At 32.9% G+C, this 24,014-nt stretch overlaps 1 protein-coding gene and 1 pseudogene across 1 annotated transcript; both read left to right on the top strand.

Moving 5' to 3' along the window:
- Positions 1-17,244: 17,244 nt before the first annotated feature.
- Positions 17,245-17,788, top strand: LOC131636040 (uncharacterized; annotated as a pseudogene).
- Positions 17,789-20,443: 2,655 nt separating this feature from the next.
- Positions 20,444-22,219, top strand: LOC131636026 (metal tolerance protein 1-like). The gene is made up of 2 exons (XM_058906671.1): positions 20,444-20,745; positions 20,931-22,219. The coding sequence occupies exon 2, from the start codon at positions 20,941-20,943 to the stop codon at positions 22,195-22,197; it is 1,257 nt and encodes a 418-aa protein (XP_058762654.1). The 5' UTR covers positions 20,444-20,745; positions 20,931-20,940; the 3' UTR covers positions 22,198-22,219.
- The last annotated feature ends 1,795 nt before the right edge of the window (positions 22,220-24,014 follow it).

Genomic DNA, 24,014 nt, shown 5'->3' with positions numbered 1-24,014 from the left:
GGATTGGATTTTCTGCAAATAGGCCCATACTTTTATGACTTGAACTTGATCCATAAGTTATCCAAAGTACATGCCACGAATGATAACATTTTATTTGACTTTACACAATTTTATTTCATTTAAAATTGATTTTTTATGATTTAAATGAGTGGGAAAATCAAATATTTTGTTGGAAAATATATTTTGGTGATTTCCAATCAATATTAATGATAAAATATATTGCCAATTTCGTGCTAGCAAGATTGGAAAAGAGTGAATCATATTTTGGCCAAATATGGTAGCTTACTATTCAAAAAAAAATCAATTTTGACAAGAATGGCAAGAATGGATTGAAGGAGTTTTGGACCTTTCTTTTAGACCTAATTCATTCACTATAAGTAGTTGAAGTGGTGCACACGAATAGTGGTGGGAATTTCTGGGCAGAGGCACACTTGCAAGAACCAAAAATCTTCAAGAAAATTCAAACTCGATTTCAGAGATTGGAGGCTTTTCAAGTGGATTTGAGGATTGCAATACGTTTGGGGAATCACTCTGAAGCTATTGGGATAATCACTCTTCATCAACACCCCCAGATAACCTCCCTCAAAGCCAAGGTATGTCACGAAAATCTTGAAGTCGGGTACGACGAATCACGCATTTTTGTGGAATTTTGTTGGCATATTATTGCTTAGGATGATGTATTGATCGTTTCTGCTGGTTTAATTGCGTTTTTATGTGCATTTGAGTGTGATTGCCGTATTAGGGTTCGTGATAGGGATTTTAGGGTTCTATGATTGGGTGCGAATTAGGGTTTTAAACCTAGACCGTTGAATTCGTCTGGCCAAGACGAAGCTAGCCCTGGCTTTAATATGGATTTTGGCATGCGTTTGGTTGGTTTTTGTGATAGATAGGTGTAAAAGATATAAGTTTTTACAGCTTGCTTGTACAAGCGCTGTAAAAAGAATATTTGCAGGTTTTGTTGAAGAAGATGATGAGGTGGCAAGATACGGTTGGTCCATTTGAACCTTCGCGCGCTTGATTAACCCAGTTTTTTTTGTTTCATATATTATTTCATGGATGCAGTTCATAAACAGAATTACGTGTTTGGTTGGTTGGTAGTGAAGCGCGCGTGTGAGGGGGAGGTTATGGGTTCGAGCCTCCCCTCACACATTTATTTTTCTGAATTTCTCAATCCTGATCACATGCGCTGCCAGTTCTGTAGCCTACCATAAGCCCCTCAGATCTAACCCTTAGCTCATTAGCCCTCTTTAATCCAACAGTTCAGACTTGATCCCCATGCCATGAACTATCAAAGCTGCCACACTGGATCTAAATCCTAATATACTTAAATAATTTTTATTATTTATTTTGTTTTAATTAAAATATCTTTTAATATATATTAATTATATAATAATTATTTTTATAAATAAATTATTATGTGATATTTATATTAAAATGTTAATTTGTTGTTCGTGCCGATTAAATCGATTAATCGCTATGGTCAACAATGATTTTAATTAAAACGCTATTTAATTAAAATAAAATTCAAACTATATTCGATTAAATGGTTGCAATCATCTTATTGATTGTGATGATTAATCTTGCCTTGTTCTAAATTTAACTTGTTATTATTTGTAATCGTGTTAATCGATTATGAGGAGTAACAATACAAAAGTAAAATTCATAAAAATAATAAAAACACATTAATTCATTATTAGTGATAATCGAATCAATCGATTTGAATTGGTAATGGTGCAAAACCCCTAATCTTTTGACTATGGTGATCGAACCTATTGATCATTGCGGTTAATTGTGCCAAATCAGGGTTGTACGCCCAGAACATCTAAAACAACTTCAAAACATTTTTTCAAACTTCAAACTCCAAATACAGATTTTTATCTACGACAGGCTATTCAAAGCCTTCAAACCTTCAAATCAAATTTCAAACCTTAAGGGCGTACAACCCGTCCCCCGAACTACGTTGACTCTGATTCTCCCTAAGGAGATACGTAGGCACTTGGCAACAAGGCGAGTCCCCTTCCTTCAAACCCTAATCATGTCAATGATTAAAATTATTAACCCTATTCTGTTTGTCACTTTTCTTTATATTTTGCCACAAACCTGCATCTTTGAAATGTTAGCCTTTAGGAAAAGGTTGAGGGTGCCTAACACCTTCCCTCGACCTGAATATAGTATCTTACCCAGATCTCTCAACTACGTAAGGTTTCCTATTCGTCTTGGTAGAATAGGTGGCGACTCTCTAAGTTAAATTTTTAGGCAGGTTGCTACAGCTGGCGACTCTGCTGGGGACAACTATTTCGGTGAACTACTATGCTCCTATAGGTTTTAGGTTTTGGCAGGGTTTAGGTTTGGCAGCTTTTTAGGGTTTGGCTAACGCGCCTTTTTCAGGGTTTACAATTATTTTTTTTATTTCTTAAAAATTGTTTATTCATTTTTGTCTAAAAATTTTTAATTATTTATAATATGTTTATATTTAACTGTCTATGTGAATATATTTATATTTTTGTTAAATATTTATTTTTATATACTGCTGGATATATTATGTAATGTTAAAACCCTAAGTGTGGGAGTTAACTTTGAGACCAAAAGGGGACATGAATCGCCTTACGAGTCTCACTGATAACTCCACTCGGAGTGGGTTAGGTATTTGGAAAGGTCCGAAACGAAGCTTGACTTTGTGGAGGGCTGGACTGGATACTTAGCTTATCTCTCCGGGAACCTACCCCAAAAATTCGAACCTCATGGATAAAATGAGTTGTTCTAAAATCCGAAGAGACAAAAAGTCTCGGAGGCTACGAACGACCCCATGAGACCTTCTAGAACCCCCTATAAAAAGGTTGGCTCCCAAGAGCCGCTACGTCGAACCTATGAACTTATGTGATTGTGTGCTATATGTATATATATGTGTTGATCATTATTTTTATTATTTCTTTTTCATTCATCATTTATCATGAGCATTCTTGCATCATATTTTATTCAAAAAAAAGGGAAAGAAAAAATATCATACATATCATGCATGGCATGCACATCATTTTCATGGCATTAAGAGAAGATTTCCCTTATATCTCCAGAGCAAGGAACCACTGGGAAGGATAATCTAACATCCCGCCCATATTATCAAACAAGGTTTCAGCAGAAGAAGTCATTGGATCAACTTGAACAGAATCAAGCCGCCCTTCGTGAGGAAGTGGATCAACTAAAGGTTAGCGTGGAAGAGGTTAAAGGAGGTATGGCTCAGATGCTAGAATTCATGAAGGCCCTCCTAGACAAACAAGACAAAGCAAAAGAGGTTCAGTCTGGGGATACCCTGGTTCAGGATGAGATCCCTAACGACAAAAACCCGCTGCTAGGATTTGTTTCAGGCTTTGGCCCGGATAAGGACAAACCTCAGGCCCGATCTGTTAGGAGAGCTATCCAATTCCAAGAGAAAGGAGAGGCCTCCCAAGAAGGATTTGTCCCCACTCCACAAACAAAAGGGACAACTCGCACGGTTCGCATTCCTGCTAGCAATGTCCTTAAGGACGATGATTACCTGGATCTACAATACGGAGTGCAAGAGGTGGACAACTCAGACCAAGTACCTCAGACACAACAGTCTATTCCTAACTCTAGGGAAGACTCCAAGGGTAGTGAACAAATCAAGGCGCTAGAAGAGAGACTAAAAGTGGTAGAAGGATACGATGTCTTTGACGTGAATACCTTCGAAATGAGTTTGGTCTCAGACTTGACTATCCCACACAAATTCAAGATTCCCGACTTCGAGAAATACAAAGGGCTCACGTGCCCGAGGAATCACTTGCGCATGTATGTGCGAAAAATGGTTGCTTATGCTCACGATCAAAAACTGATGATACACTTCTTTCAAGAAAGTTTAAGCGGAGCATCTATTGACTGGTATATGCAACTGGAAAAATCCTATATCAGAAGCTGGAATGATCTAGCTAACACATTTTTGAAGCAATACAAGTACAACTTGGACATGGCACACAATCGAATGCAATTACAAAATATGTCACAGAAGAAAGATGAATCATTCAAGGAGTATGCCCAAAGATGGAGGGAAATGGCTTCTCGAGTTCAGCCTCCTCTAATGGAAAAAGAACTGGTGGACATATTTATGAGCACCTTGCAAGGACCATACTACGACAAGAGGGTCGGAAGCATATCTTCAGGATTCTCATACTTGGTAGTCATTGGTGAGAGAATTGAAAATGGAATCAAGAATGGGAAGATACAAGGGGCACCCTCAGGTTCCTACCCTCCAAAGAAGTCATATGACGCAAAGAAGGAATCCAACATTGTGGGGGCAGTCATGGGTAATCAGACTCCAGTATCACAACAAAGGGATCAGCAAAAGCAACAGGCTGGCCAGCGCACCTGGAGGTCCAAGCCGAAACGATCATTCACTCCGTTGTACATGCCATTGGCTCAAGCTTTGCAACGTCTGCTCAGTCAGAACCTGATAACTCTGCTGCCTCCATACTCAGCTCCGGCTAACCCCGCTCCCGGGTATAAGCATCATGCTAGGTGCGCTTATCATTCAGATAGTCCTGGTCATGATACAGAGGATTGTGGTCCATTGAAGCACAAGATCCAAGATTTGATTGAAGAAGGGCTCGTTGAGTTCGAAGATCCTCACAAGTCCAATGCCATAGGTGGCTAGAAGGAGGATTTCTTAGATCATTAGTTTTGTTTCCACTCGCAATTTCTTTCCGTTTGTTTAAACATTAGTCTTACGACATATGCTATGTACTTTACAACAATCATTAATGCATTGCTTACGTTTGTCTTGATTCATTCCTAGTGTTCTCACTATATTTAAAACTGTGTTTTTACTTGGTCTTCTCCTTTGTGATATTCAACTCTCGTTAAGGCTGTACACCTTTTGAGGGAGAATGACGAAAATGGTACCACAATTTCATACATTATGCTTTCGAACAGACCGTGTTGACGATGTACAGGCATTGTTTCAATCCCTAAGATATAAGGATGTTAATCCCTCGTCAACCCCTTTGAGCCCAAAGAAGTAGGAGTTTTCCTTCATACAAAATAAAACCCTTAATATATAACCTGGGGTAGGGTAGCTGCTCAGTTAACTTAATTATTCCAAGTTGTTCCTTTGAACATAATCACCGATGGTTCCCCATCATCATTAAGTCCGGCAGTCAATGTCCTCAAAGAAAAAGAAAGCAATACAAGGGCCTGCTAAGTCAAAACCTATTAAGGAGACTTAGGCAAAATTGGGGCATCCCACTGACTGTAGTTTTAAAACAAACAGTTCAGCAAAAGTTAGGGATAACAAAGTCGAAAAAAGGTTACTATGTACCTTCGACAAAAGGAAAAATTACAGAAAAGGAGAATGACTGCCTTTGCAGATAAACCTTTGGTTTTTGAACCATCATAAATGCCAATGTCGCAATTCCCAAATTCTTTTGGAGACTAAATGCATAGTTAACTGAGCGTAGGACTGGAGAACATCACGAAGATGGGGATGGGTACAAATAAACTTTGAGCCTCTATCTGTTGTTTCTTTAAACCGTGAACCAGGCCACGTTACAACCCTTAAAAGTCCTAACTGAAGCATGGTTAGTTCGAAAGCATAGCGTTACCAAAGGTATCCCGACTCCTTAAGGTCTACTATAACTCTTGAGTTGATATCACTTTCTTACAAAAAAAAACTTTGTTTTATTCAAAAATGTTTTTAAACTTTCAAGACAGACATATGCATTCGCATCTTATGAATTTCATTACAAAGTACACTTGTCTATATAGATTTAAATGTTAACATCAGGGAGAAGTTGCATGGGGCATGGCTAATGGCTAAAAATCCTACTGACTGACGAAGTAGCTTTTAAAAGCTTGTCAAAAGAAGAAACATCCCTTACTCATGACTGGGATGACTAATGTGTACACATGGCATAACTCATCATCATCCCATTTACATGGGGCAATCTAATCAAGATTCATGGAATCTCTCAAAGACGCTGAATAGCCCATGGGGCAAGCTCCTTATCTGGGGGCACGTTACAAAGGTCACTCAATATCAGATGATGTCAATACCATTCTCACATCCTTCTCAGTAACCTTTATAGGATATTTCTCAATCTATCCATGCAGTCTTCTTTAAGACATGTTCAAAAAAAAACTTCCTACCCTTTCTAGGAGCCTTTTTCAGATGGTCTTTTGAGAGACACATCTCCTCACCCTTTCTACGAGCCTTTTAAGGTATCTCTCTTTTTCAAACCTTCTCAAACAGTCTTCTCTAGGACATATTCCTTTCTACGAACCTTTTCTAGGTAGTCTTCTGTAAGACATCTCTTAACTTTTTCAGTTGGTCTTTTAAGACATATTCAAACTTTTCTTATGCTTTCAAAACCTTATCAAACTTTGTTTAAAGTACAGAGTCTTTTCTGAGACAATTCACCGTCCTTTCTAGGGGTAATCTTCTCCAAGATGTCTTTTCCTAAGTTTTGTTTAAAACACCACAAAAACAGTCCTTGTCCTCTATAGGAATATTTTTGACACTCCTCATAAACATATCCTTTGAGCTTTGTTTAAAGCACAGTCTTATTTAAGACAATTTCCCATTTTTCTCGAGGACCTTTCCAGGTAGTCTCATAAAAAGGACATCATCCCATTCTGAGTACCCAGCAAATCACTATCCGTCAGGCGCGACCGAAACGCATGACTCAGCATCTGCTTCATATTCAAACCAACACTTAGCATCAAGGAGACCCCTAAATTGGTCTAATCAAAGACGATCATTCCTGATAAAGACCCTTAGATGGGGAAACCACGTTCAGAGGGTTTTCCTAGAACAGGGGCATACAATCCAGAATCCTATTGACTAGGGGCATATCTTTCAAGAATTCAAACACTGGGGCAATGCATATCAGGCAAGACATGGTGAAATTCGAGTTCCCTCGAAAGGTCCCTCCTTCAAATCAAGGGGCACATCTCTCAAAATTTCCGATATTCAGGAAGTCATACTAGCATCATACAAAGAGCATTGTTGCATATTTGATCTTCTCACGCCTGTACTATTCACTTCCCGCAGTGTGGGATAGGCGTACATGCATAATTCTCATTGAGAATCTCATTACATGGTACATGCATCATGACATTGCATAAAAACTAACGCTACCTTTTCAGGTCACTTCATAATCAAAAAGATGTTATCATCTGATTACAGTGCAAATACGATCGTATCAACGATTCAACCTTAACAGATACAATTCCAATACCTCATTCCAAGTCTTTCTCCAAAGACGATCCAGAAGCAACCAAAGAATTTCTTACCTCTCCAGGTAGTCTTGTCCAAGACAATTATCCAAATCTTTCCAAGCAGTCTTATTTAAGACATATCCTAACCTCTCTAGGTAGTTTTGTTTAAAACGTTTCGTGTCCTTTATAGGAACCTTTCTAGGTAGTTTTGTTTAAAACGTTCCACTCCCTTTATAGGAACCTTTCTAGGAAGTTTTGTTTAAAACGTTTCATGTCCTTTGTAGGAACCTTTCTAGGTAGTTCTGTTTAAAACGCTCGTATCCTCTATAGGAATCCTTTTAGACAGTTTTGTTAAAAAACGTTTCACATCCTCTATAGGAATCTTTTTAGATAGTTTTGTTTAAAACATTTCATATCCTTTATAGGAATCTTTTTAGATAGTTTGTTTTAAAACATTTCATATCCTTTATAGGAATCTTTTTAGATAGTTTTATTTAAAACGTTTCATGCCCTTTATAGGAATCTTTTTAGATAGTTTTGTTTAAAAACATTTCATGCCCTCTATAGGAATCTTTTTAGATAGTTTTGTTTAAAACGCTTCATATCCTTTATAGGAATCTTTTTAGGTAGTTTTGTTTAAAACGTCTTGTGTCCTTTGTAGGAACCTTTTTAGTTAGTTTTGTTTAAAAACATTTCATGTCCTCTATAGGAACTTTTCTAGATAGTTTTGTTTAAAACGTAGCGCATCCTTGCAAAAAACACTTTTCTAGGTGAGTCTTGTTTAAGACATATCATGCCTTTCTAGGTAACTTTCTTAAAATGTTTATCCAACCTTTTCTAAGATATACCCAGTTCTTTATAGAACTCCTCAGTTAGTCTTCTCCAAGACACTCTTCCTAAGCATTGTCCGAAGCCTAAGCTTCTCCGCGTCAACCTTCAATACGCCCTATTCAGGAATCTCTTCAGGTAGTCTTATGTAAGACATTACTCTCTCTCCTCAAGATACAATCAAATAATCCAGGGCTGAAAAGCATATGCTTCAGACAAGTACCTTACCAGGCGAATGGATGGCATCTATAAGCCCATCTCCCACAGATCTCCTTCCCTACGCAAGCAAATTTCAGGGCATTTTAGTGTCCAATCGTCTTCTACCTCTTCAGGTTCAAGAAGATTGAACAGGGGCAGCTGTCATACCCCAAAATTTGCCCTCCCATATTCCATTCACAATGATGCAAAGCTCAGGGTTCAGTCCCAAAGACCACTCACTCCAAAGTCCAGAAGATCCATAGTCAACTGGTTTGACCTAAAAAGTCAACCACCACCAGAGCATAGTCAAAGCTTCCCAATTTTGGTCAACATCTAGTATGTGAAGTACAACCATCATTTGATCAAAGATTGATCATGATTCCATTAATAGAAACTCAGAGATGAACAAATACACAAAGGTTCAAATTAGGGTTTCTTAGGAGAAAGTCAACCCAACTTTGACTGGGCATAACTTTCACATGGAACATCAAAAATTCCCCACTCAAAGCCTATGTTGAAGGAAATTGGATTATCTACAAATTTGTCTCTCACAAGCCAGGGCTAGAAATGATTCATTTGAGAGATACAGTGCAAAAGATTACAGGTCCTTTTCAGGCACCCTTCAAAAGCAGTTTTTGTCAGAGAAGATATGATCAAGATAAAATCTCCAAATGAAAAATATGTTCCAAAGTGGCTTGTAGAGGACACTTTGAGGTTTCCAAAAAGTCTTAGAACTCCCTCATAGCTTAAAAATTGAATGAGATATGATTGATCAAAGTTGGGTGATTTTTGGAGGACCAAAGGTGAAAAAAGGAGGTTCGGATTGGATTTTCTGCAAATAGGCCCATACTTTTATGACTTGAACTTGATCCATAAGTTATCCAAAGTACATGCCACGAATGATAACATTTTATTTGACTTTACACAATTTTATTTCATTTAAAATTGATTTTTTATGATTTAAATGAGTGGGAAAATCAAATATTTTGTTGGAAAATATATTTTGGTGATTTCCAATCAATATTAATGATAAAATATATTGCCAATTTCGTGCTAGCAAGATTGGAAAAGAGTGAATCATATTTTGGCCAAATATGGTAGCTTACTATTCAAAAAAAAATCAATTTTGACAAGAATGGCAAGAATGGATTGAAGGAGTTTTGGACCTTTCTTTTAGACCTAATTCATTCACTATAAGTAGTTGAAGTGGTGCACACGAATAGTGGTGGGAATTTCTGGGCAGAGGCACACTTGCAAGAACCAAAAATCTTCAAGAAAATTCAAACTCGATTTCAGAGATTGGAGGCTTTTCAAGTGGATTTGAGGATTGCAATACGTTTGGGGAATCACTCTGAAGCTATTGGGATAATCACTCTTCATCAACACCCCCAGATAACCTCCCTCAAAGCCAAGGTATGTCACGAAAATCTTGAAGTCGGGTACGACGAATCACGCATTTTTGTGGAATTTTGTTGGCATATTATTGCTTAGGATGATGTATTGATCGTTTCTGCTGGTTTAATTGCGTTTTTATGTGCATTTGAGTGTGATTGCCGTATTAGGGTTCGTGATAGGGATTTTAGGGTTCTATGATTGGGTGCGAATTAGGGTTTTAAACCTAGACCGTTGAATTCGTCTGGCCAAGACGAAGCTAGCCCTGGCTTTAATTTGGATTTTGGCATGCGTTTGGTTGGTTTTTGTGATAGATAGGTGTAAAAGATATAAGTTTTTACAGCTTGCTTGTACAAGCGCTGTAAAAAGAATATTTGCAGGTTTTGTTGAAGAAGATGATGAGGTGGCAAGATACGGTTGGTCCATTTGAACCTTCGCGCGCTTGATTAACCCAGTTTTTTTTGTTTCATATATTATTTCATGGATGCAGTTCATAAACAGAATTACGTGTTTGGTTGGTTGGTAGTGAAGCGCGCGTGTGAGGGGGAGGTTATGGGTTCGAGCCTCCCCTCACACATTTATTTTTCTGAATTTCTCAATCCTGATCACATGCGCTGCCAGTTCTGTAGCCTACCATAAGCCCCTCAGATCTAACCCTTAGCTCATTAGCCCTCTTTAATCCAACAGTTCAGACTTGATCCCCATGCCATGAACTATCAAAGCTGCCATACTGGATCTAAATCCTAATATACTTAAATAATTTTTATTATTTATTTTGTTTTAATTAAAATATCTTTTAATATATATTAATTATATAATAATTATTTTTATAAATAAATTATTATGTGATATTTATATTAAAATGTTAATTTGTTGTTCGTGCCGATTAAATCGATTAATCGCTATGGTCAACAATGATTTTAATTAAAACGCTATTTAATTAAAATAAAATTCAAACTATATTCGATTAAATGGTTGCAATCATCTTATTGATTGTGATGATTAATCTTGCCTTGTTCTAAATTTAACTTATTATTTGTAATCGTGTTAATCGATTATGAGGAGTAACAATACAAAAGTAAAATTCATAAAAATAATAAAAACACATTAATTCATTATTAGTGATAATCGAATCAATCGATTTGAATTGGTAATGGTGCAAAACCCCTAATCTTTTGACTATGGTGATCGAACCTATTGATCATTGCGGTTAATTGTGCCAAATCAGGGTTGTACGCCCAGAACATCTAAAACAACTTCAAAACATTTTTTCAAACTTCAAACTCCAAATACAGATTTTTATCTACGACAGGCTATTCAAAGCCTTCAAACCTTCAAATCAAATTTCAAACCTTAAGGGCGTACAACCCATCCCCCGAACTACGTTGACTCTGATTCTCCCTAAGGAGATACGTAGGCACTTGGCAACAAGGCGAGTCCCCTTCCTTCAAACCCTAATCATGTCAATGATTAAAATTATTAACCCTATTCTGTTTGTCACTTTTCTTTATATTTTGCCACAAACCTGCATCTTTGAAATGTTAGCCTTTAGGAAAAGGTTGAGGGTGCCTAACACCTTCCCTCGACCTGAATATAGTATCTTACCCAGATCTCTCAACTACGTAAGGTTTCCTATTCGCCTTGGTAGAATAGGTGGCGACTCTCTAAGTTAAATTTTTAGGCAGGTTGCTACAATCACAAAACATCATTATCTCATCATAAGGAAAGTACATATCACCATCTCAATAGCATTGTATCTTCATAAGAAAAACATACATCAAGTTATACTGCAACATGGTTATGTCAATTCATAGCAAAGAGCATACTTCATATGTTAATACTACATAGTTCATCAATTAATCCTAATAAACATAATAGGAAACTATATGCTATAATTCATTTCATTGCATCATGGTTTTGTTCATTGCATTAGCTTTCCAACGCTGCATCAATCGGAGTCACGAATCAAAAGTTATGGTCTTTACAAAAAATCTGTTAAAATGGAAATCTTTCGGTCGACGCAAGTGATTCATAGGTCGACGCATGGATGCTTTCTACCCCCTCGGGTTAGCTCAGGTCGACTCATGAGTCGACGCAAGGAATTCTACAGGTCGATGCATGCTGAAGGAAAGTGAATTTTCTGCCTTTTTGGGTTGCTCAGGTCGACCTAGACTTTTGTGTAGGTCGACCTACACTGGTAAAAACTCAAAAATCCCCATTTTTATTTCCTAATCCCCTCATGAAACACCCACTAACCCACACACCATGTATGCATCAATTAACAGCAATTTAGCACACATATAGGGTTCCTAAACATGTTCCTAACCATGGGTTCACATACAAACATCATCCAACATACTTAGAATCACAATTTCATAGAAATCTAGTATGAACCCTAACAACTTCAAATTCAATTTTCACACGATTATGGATAACAACATACAATCAAAACCCCGTCATATAAACCTTTATCAATTCCACCAAATGCTCCACTATTTATTCATCAACAACATCAAGATTGCAATTCTCTCACAAACATGGATATTCAATTATGAAGTCTAATATCTACCATACCCATCATCATGCTAACCCTTAGAGAGTAAGAACCCCACTTTTACCTTAGCAAAAGCTTCACCTTCTTCAATGGAGTCCTTCCTCTTCATGCCATAGGTTTCCTCTTTCTCTTCTTTCTCCAAATGAGTTATGAGACTAAATCTTTAAAACCCTAACCTTTACTATCTCACTAATGGGCTTAACCCATAACCCATCCATTGTGTTATATTTCTTCCACTTAGGCCCAATTCATAATATTCCTCTAATTACTCAATTAAGCCAAATAACACACATAAATGAATAATCACATAACATAACGAATATTATTCCCAATAATATTCCACATCTACAATTGCTCCATAACTTAATTAATACCAACTCGCGATTTGTATTTCTCCGACTAATCCGACTAATTAATCCGACCATAAACTTAACTGCTCAAATCAACATATTAATCCAATTACTCCTTTAGAATAATACTTATATATCCCGACTTTGACTAATTCCAACGGATAAATCCTTGATTTAATTTAATTAAATAATTAATTAAATTCGGGGCGTTACAGTGGCCGTATGTATATTATATTTAACCAAATTCTAACTCATGTGTTCACGCATATAAATCTTATGCAGTTTTACACACAAAAACACAAACACATGGTATGCATTATAAACATAGTGCTAGAAGGAAAACCTCATGAACAAGGCGAAGCACACCATGGTATTGTTATATATTGTTTTATGTTATTATTTTATATATATATATATATATATATATATATATATATATATATATATATATATATATATATATATATATATATAGAGAGAGAGAGAGAGAGAATATCAAATGAGAGCATTTTATAACGAGAGATGAGAGAAATAAATATCAACCATTGGATTCATCAAGAGATAGAAATTAATAGTTACATTAATGTATTAACATTCTATCTCTTGATGAATCAAATGGTTGATATTTATTCCTCTCATCTCTCATTAAAAAATGCTCTTACTTGATATATATATATATATATATATATATATATATATATATATATATATATATATATATATATATATATATATATATATATATATATATATATATATATATATATATATATATATATATATATATATATATATATATATATATATATATGGTTATGAAATAGTTTAATAATAATTCATCAATTAATTAAAAATAAATTGGATAATTATTAAATCAATAATAAGACATCAAAATTTATTTAAATAGTTAGTAAAAGTAATGTTAATAAATTTTTATATGATTAATATGAAAATAGAGGTGGAAATAGGTCAGGTAGATAATAGGGGTCTACAGGCTAGCCAACACAGGCTCATGTTAGTTCATATATTTTTTTAAATAGAAAAGACCTAGGCTTTTTTATAAGTCTACTTAGTTAAAAAAGCTAGACCCCATGCCAAAAAAAAAGCTTTTAAGCCCATCAGGCCGGTCTATTTAAATAAATATGAATAATTTTTTATCATCATTAAGTTACATTTTGTACTTTGAATTAAAATACATAAAACCTGATTATTTTGAAGAACTTGTGAAAATAAGATGAAAACACATGATGAACTTATACTAATAGGTAAGTTAAAATAAGTCAATACAAAAAAAAATTGTCTCTTGATTTTTTTGGTTAGTAAGTATATTTAAACATTATTTTAATTATTTATTTACATATGTTTAAAACAAATAGACTTTTTATGTAGACTAACAGGTTAACTAGACATTCGAAAAGGTCAGACTCAGATCTAAAAATAAGCTTACGACAGACAACAAGTCAGTAGAGGTGGCAAAAAATATTCATACCTGCGGATATCCGCGGATAAAATCTGTTACGGGTACGAGGCGGGGTACGAGGCGGGTAGTTTAATAGATATCCACGAATAAAATAAATGGATATTAAAATACCTGTTTATTAATGAATATGGATATGGGGTTGATGTTAGTGTTACCGTGCCCATGGTATCCATATTCGTTGATAAATTACAAAAGTTACTTAAATATTATTAATTTATTATACTATATCTTTTCATCTTCTAAAAAACTAAAAAATTAGTCTCCCCGTATATACAGGCCCGGCCCAAAGCAAGTGCAGCAAGTGCTGTTGCACAGGGCCACATACATTAAAGGGCCTCACTTTTGTTAAAATAAAAAAATTGGCTTGTAACGTTTTTTTTTAGGAATTAAAATAAAATTTAAATTAATTAGTATTTTTACATCCTGTCCACATGAAATCCATAAGTCAATTTTAAACTACCCTGTGAGTTACTTATTTCATGATTTAATCTTTCTCTAAACATTTATAATTTTTGATGTAGGAATAATATTTCATTATTTATTATTTGACAATAATTACATATTTTAATAGAAGATTTCCTATAAATGTGTTTGCTATTGTTTGATTCAGTCATCAATCAATTTTTTTTAACTATCAATGTTTTGAAACTTATAAGTTTAAATATATACATATACATAAAAAAAAAAATTAAATGTGCCAAAAACAAAATCTATTATTTTATTTTAAAATGTTAAACTTATTTATTAGTATACCATCTCCTAATAAATTTTTTATGTGTTTTCTAAAGAAATATTTTATATTTTATATTAAAAATTATATATTAGTATTTTTTTGACAAAATTATATATTAGTACATTAGAGTATTAAAATTTGTCATATACATTGTCTTCAACTAAATTTATGATTGTATGAATGAGCAACAATTCTAAAAAATTAAGAAATTTTATCGATGGAAAAGATTAAAAAAAATTATAGTTGTATTTGTCGAAATATTTTTAAACAATTATTTAATTTTTTTAGTTCTTATGCTACAATTTAAATAATTTTTTAAATTTTTTTATACTTTATTTTATAACGAGCCTATTATTAAAATAGAACAGGGCCTCTAAGTAGTTTGGGCCGGCCCTGCGTATATATATTTTTTGAAATTTTATTTGAAGAAAATATTTTTATTTTATATAAATCATATTAGTCATTTCATATTTAAGCTTCTTCTATACTTCATACCTCACTTCAACAATTTTACCATTCAACCAACTAGTACCGCTCTTTCCCCTTCTAACTAGTGTCGTCCGCTCTTCTACCATAACTTACATTTACAATATCATTCTTCTTCTTTCTTTTTTTTTTTTAAAATGAAATGTATGAGATATTATGCTATGGTGAAAAATGAAGGAAATTAATTTGATAATATTTTGTTGTTAAAATAAGAGAGATTTGTATGAATGTTTTGTGATAATAACATTTTTTGTCTTTAAAAGAAACTGAAAAATATTTTTTTTCAAAACGGAATTTTAGAAAAATAGTGTTATCCATGGATATTTGTAAATATCCGCAGATACCTTAAAACCCGCGGATGACCCGTTTAGCGGATATCCGCACGGATACGGATATCATATTTATTCAATGGAGTAGACATGGATATCACACTATCCGTCCCCATGAATATTCTTTTACATCCCTACAAATCAAGCTTAGGCTTCAGTTTTTTTGACATGGCAGACTTAAACTTGACAAAGTTTAGTTCGGCCAAACATATTTCCCGTTTATAGTAAATAATTAAAAGAAAACTTAAATTCTTAGATATTCTTGGGTATAGATAAGTTTAAGCAAAATCTATTTAAATTTTAATATATTTTAAAATAAATTACTATAAATTGATATGGCATTCTATAATTGAATGATGAATAGGCACCAAATAAAAATTTAGAGTATCAATTTATTATGAAAAAAATACCATATTTAAAATTGATATGGCATTCTATAATTGAATGATGAGTAGGCACCCAAAAATATTAATATGAAAAAAATACCATATTTATTATGGTTTTGGCACCGAATTAGGAATTTTTTTTGCCTAGTTAATTTAATTAATTAATTTAATAAATATATAAATACCAACATATATTTTTTGTCAAATCATATTTATATTTTAAAATTATTTTAATCTATTATTAATATATAAAAGCAAAAGTACCTGGAAATTCCACTTAAAGCCCTCTGATAAAAGTACTAAAACTTTTCTTATTCCATGGATAGAAAAGACTTTTAGCAAAATAACTCAATATTATCGATTTGGCATTTATTATTGTTGATGTGTCGCTCTCTTATTTTTTTGTTGGTATTTTATATTTTATTTATTTACCCAAATATACACATTCCAAAACATTAATAGTCCTATTAAATGTTAATGTTGAATACATAGATTCATTCCATAATTTGGAACAATAGGTTTTACGGTCTTTGAAAACCTAAAACCCTCCACTACCGAAAATTACAATTACTCTTGGCTTTCCAGATACCTATACGTTTTTTAGGTTATATATCTACTGAATCAATGGAATTCCACTCTTTACTTTATCTTTTTCAGGTTCTTATTTCTTCTACATATCTGTTTTGCAATAGGTACGATTTTAACTTGCATATCTGTTTTGTGTCTTTTTTATTTCGATTTTAATTTTCCAAATCAAGTGAAATCTGTTTTGTTTTTGCAGCCTTTTAAGTATTGACATGGCTCGCCAAATTGATTCTGTGAAGGACATCAATGAGTCGAAGGATTTCTGGAAGATAGCAATTAGGTGTAAGCATATATGGTTTGTAACACTTTTATTGGTTTAACAGTTCAGAAGTGGTGATTCTCTGATTGGGCTCAACACTCTTATTGTTTCGTGCGCCTGTTCACAATGATTTCACTGCGTTACCTTATTTTATGAATTTTATCTTTTTTTGATTGTGCTTTTCAATTAATATTTATGCAATTCTTTATCATCTATTAGATGCATTCAAACTGCTATTTCATTGATTCAGTAATATTTATGCAATTTATTATCAATTGATTTATCAAACTGACTTTTCATGTGTGCATACTATGTGTTTGTTGAAATGTTGCAGGGAATTTCCAAAATAAACTATATATTATTGTCCAACTATTCGTCCGGTAATAATCTAAAATCACCCATATATACTGAATATTTCTTTGCATTTCCAAGTAGTGTTGATGGCTGGAAAAACATAAAGCGGAAGAAGAATCTTGGTAGCTATTGATGAAGAATATGAGAGCATTTACGCTCTAACATGGAGTTTGAAGAAGATTGCACAGGAAATTAATTTATATAGTTGATTGTGATTAATCCGTTGTAAACTCTCTTAATTAATTAATTAATTAATTAATTTGTGTAATATGTATATGTGTGTTTTATTTCAGGATGTCTTTTCTCATCTGATGTTACGGCAACGAAGGAGGAGTATAGCCAACAAGTTGTTGAGTTTGTTTTGGAGCAAGGAGTTAATCTGTACGACGTGCAAAATGTAAGTAAGGTATATTAATAAATTATGGCTAACTAATTATGGTTATTTTTTTGTTGGCGTTAGTTATACACATATTTGAATTATAAAATTAATTCGGTTGATTTTGGATATTGATTAATGGTAGGGCTTTTATGGGAAGTGTGAGGAACCACTATGCACAGAATGTGAAGTGTCCTGTTTTGATTGTTAAGAAGCCAAAATCAACTGATAAGGAGATAAATAATAATATTTAATGATATCTTATTCTTGCTTTTTTTCTCATGTAAATATATAAATACTTTGTGACATATAGAATTGGGATATGATGTTTGTGTATGTTGATTCTAAAGGGTGAAAATATATATTTGTGGTTTTATTAGAATGATGAAATATTAATTTTGATGGAATGATTCTATACTGTTTGACTGCTTTTAGGAGGTTCGGAATTGTAGTTGCAACAAGTTTGATAGCAAGGGTATAGATGTTTATTATGAATTCAATGTAGAAGATCTTGATATAAATTATTTTCCTCTTTTGTAATAACTCTTATTTTTTTAACATAAATCAAGATTTTTCATTTAGTAAGGATGCTGATAAATAGCTAATGTGTAAAGTATCTTAATAATAGTAATTTTTTATCCTGTAATTCTATTTTTTAACATAAGCAACTTTTTTTAATTATTATAAAAATATATGTACTAATTTTTAGATAACCGAAATTAAACATTGCTTTTATAACTATTTTGAATTTTTAAAATAATATAAAATATATTAATTATACTATTTACTATTATTTAATTTAATTCAATATGATATATCTGTTAGAAAATATGTTAAAATAATTTTTTAAGTATTAAAGAATAAAATGAATGTTTTTAATTGGAGAAAATTCATTTCCTTTAAGAATTTATCTTAATTTGTAATAATAACATTTATTTGTCATTGATTATATATTAAAATATATGAGACATAAAATTCTATATACGAGAAAAACTTTTATATACGAGAAATTTCCGAATAATTTAATAATAAACTTTATTTTTATATATGAGAAATTTTTTAATAATTTAATAATAAACTTTATTTTAAATATGAGAAAAAATAAATTGTTGATCTAATTTTTTTATAAATAATGTTATTTAAATATACATGAAAAAGTTTGTTGTTGATCGATTATAAACTGTTATTGTTATTTTCGATCAATCTAAAATAATATAATCCTAATTTAATATGTCCCAATCAAATATTTTAGTATACAACAAAAAGTATAATATATATCTTAATGAATCCAAAGATTTACTTTATTCCTTAATTAACCAGAATATGGTAACTAAAATTTTAAAATTATTTAAGTATTTAATGTTGTTTATATACTTTAGTATCTACTTAAATTAGAATGAATGATGACACATTATATTTAATTTTTTGTTGCAATTTAGTTATAAATATAATATGTAATTTTTATTTATTTGATTTTTATCAAATTATATCTAATGATTTAGTTTTGCAAAATTGTTTTTTTTTAACATAGTGTTAATAAGCAGATATTAGTTTAACGATTTAAATTTTAATTGGTAAAATAAAAATTGATAAATATATTTTCAAAAATAAATTACAAATATTTTTTAATTAGTAAAATAAAAATTGATAAATATATTTTCACTGATAAATTACAAATATTTTTATAAACGGGAAAAAGTAAAAGTCTACTATTGATAAATATTTTTATAAACGAGAAAAGTCTACTATTTATACAATTGATTTAATAAAAGAGAATAACTTACATATTTTTTATAAACGGGAAAAAAAGTTTGTTGCTGATACAAATATTTTTATAAACGGGCATATGTTACAAATATTTTTATAAACGAAAAAAGTTTATTGTTGATACAATTATTTTTATAAACGGAAATAAATTACAAGTAATTTTATAAATGGGAAAATTCTACTATTAATACAATTTTATTTATAAACGGGAATAAGTTACAAATATTTTTATAATCGTGAAAAAGTATATTGGTGATACAATTATTTTTATAAACGGGAACAAGTTACAAATATTTTTATAAACAAAAAAAATATACTAATTATTTTTATAAACGGGAATAAGTTAAAAATATTTTTATAAACTGAAAAAGTCTAATGTTGATACAATTATTTTTATAAAGGCATAAGCGGGTTCTAAGTGTTTATATTGGATCAAATCAGTATATTGTTGTTACAAATATTTAACAGTACTACTTGCATCAATGCATAAAGGTTGTTACATATTATTAGTTTATATTTGTAATTATGTGAATGTTTATAATCTCTAAACCAAATTTCAAAACTGACAAATGAGATATTATAACATGTAATATGAACCCAGACGGAACCCGTGCGATAGCACGGGTATCTTACTAGTAACATTAAAAGTTATTAACTTTTTATCAAACAATAATATAAAACTACTTTATGTTATCAATTCATTAAACTCCATAAATAATTAAATTAATATAAGATATTCAATTAAATACTTTATGTACATATTTTTAAATGTGTTTAATTGTTATGTCATTACACCATCAATACATTGTAATTTTATTAAAATAAAATATATTATTTTAAAGAAAGTTGAAATCAAAATAAAAATTTTAAATAAATCAATAATTATGATTAATTAAGATTGTAAAATATTTTTAACTTCCATGCATATTAATTTAAAAACATTTAAAATAGTTTTATTCATTTTTGAATAAAAAATTAATAATCCATTATATTATCAAAATAATTTTAAATTTTAAATATAATTTAACAGAATAATTGATTGTGCTTATCCTATTTTCTCTATTTTAAAATTTAAAAAGTGTAACAACTTATAAAAGTTGGATGCATCCAAAATAAAATCTATACATGGCAAATACTAGTAGTAATCTCTTTTTTATTTTCCCCCAATTTATGACGGAAATCCATATAACATCATTTTGTCTGTAATTTAGTAGAAATGGTGAAAAAACTCTGCCGATGGATGTGCCAAAAGACAATATACGATGTCGTTAACCTCAACATATGTCTGAATTGACTCTTCGTCTCCCTCTTGCTTCTCCATAATATTATTTTTTTTATTTTTTTATTTTTTATTTTCGACCTTTCTCAATTACCTCGTTCCCTCTTCAATCATTCTCAATTTCCAATTTTCAACCTAGTTCTTTCTCTCCTTGTCTCTACACAGGTACAATTTTGTTTTCCTTCTCAAATTTCTGTTCTTTTAGTTTCTCTTCTATTATGTTGTATTTTTTGTTCTTATTTTATGTTAATTTCACACACGTTGATTAAGTTGAAATTGTCAAATGTGCACAATTTTGAATGCTTCTATGATATGACTTTTCTGAATGACTTTGTTTTGCTTTTACGAAGACTCAGTTGAATGAAGCAAATGGAACACGAAAAAGCTCATATCTTGGAAGCAAGACCAGTAGAGGAAATTGAGATACCGATTGTCTCTGGCTCAGACAGACTTGATCTTCTTCTTCCGATGACAACGATATCGTCGTCTTGCAAGAATTCTGTGTGTCGTTTTTCCAGAAAGGAAAACAGTGCTGGTGCGTCGAATGACTCGGCGAAGAAACTTTCTTTACTGATAGTTTTCTATGCTGTTGTTATGGTTGTTGAACTTATTGGGGGAATGAAAGCTCAGAGCTTGTCTGTTATCAGTGATGCTGCACATTTGCTTTCTGATATTGCTGGATTTGCTATCTCTCTGTTTGCAGTGTGGGCTTCGGGTTGGGAGGCGACTCCGAGTCAGTCTTTCGGATATAATCGTCTTGAGGTTTTGGGGGCTCTTTTATCTGTTCAGTTAATTTGGTTCATTTCTGGTTTTTTGATATATGAAGCAGTTGGAAGAATTGTTTATAGAAATGCTAGTGTGAATGGAAAGCTCATGTTTGCAATTGCAACATTTGGTTTTGTTCTTAACTGTATTATGGTTTTATGGCTTGGTCATGATCATAGTCATCATCATGCATTTGGACATTCACATGGTCATGGTCATGGTCATGACCATGATCATCACAATCATGGTCATGAGCATGATCATGACCATTCTCATGACCATCATCATCATGATCATAGTCACAGTCATCATCAATGCGGTGGAGACGCGGATCATAATCATGGGATGGAGGAACTGTCTAAAATAACCGATGAGGAGAATCTTTCAATGATTTCAAATGGTAAGACGAAAACGAATGTTTTGAACATTAATCTTCAAGGGGCTTATTTGCATGTGATGACGGATATGATTCAATCTATTGGAGTGATGATTGCCGGAGGAATAATATGGGCTAAACCCGAATGGTATATAGTTGATCTTCTATGTACTCTCGTTTTCTCTATTTTATCCTTAAGTACTACTCTGACAATGCTTAAGAGCATTTTCGGCATTCTGATGGAGAGGACGCCGAGTGAAATTAATATCATTCAGCTGGAAAATGGTCTTAGAAGTATCAAGGGAGTGCAGGAGGTTCATGATTTGCATGTTTGGGCTATAACAGTTGGAAAACTTTTTCTATCTTGCCATGTAGTAGCTGAACCCGGCATCAGTTCCATTGATTTGCTTGATAGGATTAAACATTATTGTGAAAACACTTATCAAATACAACATGTAACCATTCAAATTGAATAAGAGTATGTTCTTTTCTGTTCAATTATTTTCACCTTATTATTCATCCAAAAAACCTATGCCAAACAAAGCTCAGCAACTCCAAATTCAGATTCATTTGAAAACAGCAGACTCTAAATTGAAAACTACCAAGTCTGGTACAAGGCCCACAAGAATTAAACTTAAACCCAAATGGCTTGAAGGATTTGTCACAAAATAGTTATTTTATTAAGATCCTTTTTATGTTTTATTATTGGGCCAGGCCCATTTTCGTTTAGCCCTTTAGGGTTTGGAACACTCTCTTGTATTTATTGGCAGCTGCCTCTTTTGCAATGGTAGACAAGAATTAACACAACATTTATTTTCCTTCTTTTTCTTATGCAATTCAGTTTTGTTTTTATCCTTGTTGAACCTTAAATCTAAGAATTAATAGTTGTTGAATCCCTTTCTATCAATTGGTGCTTTCATCTTGAATCCATGGCTCCTCCCAAACCACCAAATCCTAAGGAAATTGTGGATGAAGCTGTCCAAACATCATCTCTTCACCTCAATAATGCTATGCAAGAAACTCAAAACCAAATGGATGAGAGATTTCTCAAAACCCATTCTGATATGGACCAGCTCCAAACAAGAATAGACAACGATAAGCAAATCGCTGATGCTAGATATGAAAATATTCTCAGCCTACTCACAAAGTTAGCATCTCAGGCTGATAAACAGCCAGCTGGTTCTGGGTCCGCGGTTACTGTTCACGGAAACCCTGTTCCGGGGAGCAGTACTGTTCACGGCGGAGGTACTGTACACAGCGTCGGTACTGTTCATGGCAGATTTGTGACAACCCCTACAGCTTCATTCGCATCCACTGTTCACAGCGGACCTATTCATTCCGCCACCTCATCAGGTACTACTCTTAACTCAACCTTGGTTTCCACTCATACCCTTTCTACACCTCACTCACCCCCCCATTTCCTAAGAACTCCTATACCCTCTTCACTATATACTACCAGCACACATACTACATTACCCCCTCCCTTTTCCACCACCTTCCAAACCAACCTGCCACCCCCTTACCAAAGATTATTTTCCAACCAATCCTACTTGGACCCCCCATATTTCCCAGCACCCCCCGTGTTTACTTCCACCCCCTATTTTCCAGCCCACAAATTTCCCAACATCCCTATCCCCATCATTCGCAAAATCCATCAATTCCCTCCTTCCGCACACCAAAGTTAGAACTTGCAATGTTTGATGGCTCAAACCCATTGGAATGGCTATTCCAAGCCGATCAATTTTTTACTTTCTATAATTTACCGACTGAAAACCGTTTAGCAATGATATCTTTCTATATGAAAGGAGAAGCATTGGCTTGGTTTAAATGGATGCACCAGAATCGTGAACTTGTTGATTGGGCTTCGTTTACAAAGGCATTAGAACTTCGTTTTGGGCCTTCTACGTATGCTAATCATCAAGCAGAGTTATTTAAACTCAAACAAACCCATTCAGTTGTGGAATACCAAGCCCAATTCGAAAAATTGGGGAATCAAGTAGTGGGATTATCGCGGGAGGCTATTCTTAATTGTTTTATTTCAGGATTAATTCCAGATATTCAAAATGAGCTAGCAATCCATAAACCAACCTCTATCTCTCAAGCTATTGGGCTTGCAAAATTGATTGAGTCCAAAATCCGTGAAGCTAAACCTAAATTTCAAAAGCCCTTTTCATCTTACACCCCCAAAAATACACAGCCCGTTTCAAATTCTCCAATTCCTATCACCCCTATAAAGCCAAATCAGCCCACTCAACCACCCAAATTACCCATCCGAAAACTGTCTAGCACTCAA

Source organism: Vicia villosa, unplaced genomic scaffold (genome assembly GCF_029867415.1).
Source record: "Vicia villosa cultivar HV-30 ecotype Madison, WI unplaced genomic scaffold, Vvil1.0 ctg.001617F_1_1, whole genome shotgun sequence".
Lineage (NCBI taxonomy): Eukaryota > Viridiplantae > Streptophyta > Magnoliopsida > Fabales > Fabaceae > Vicia > Vicia villosa.
The sequence above is the reverse complement of the archived record's forward strand: the minus strand, read 5'-3'. Positions and strand labels throughout refer to the sequence as shown.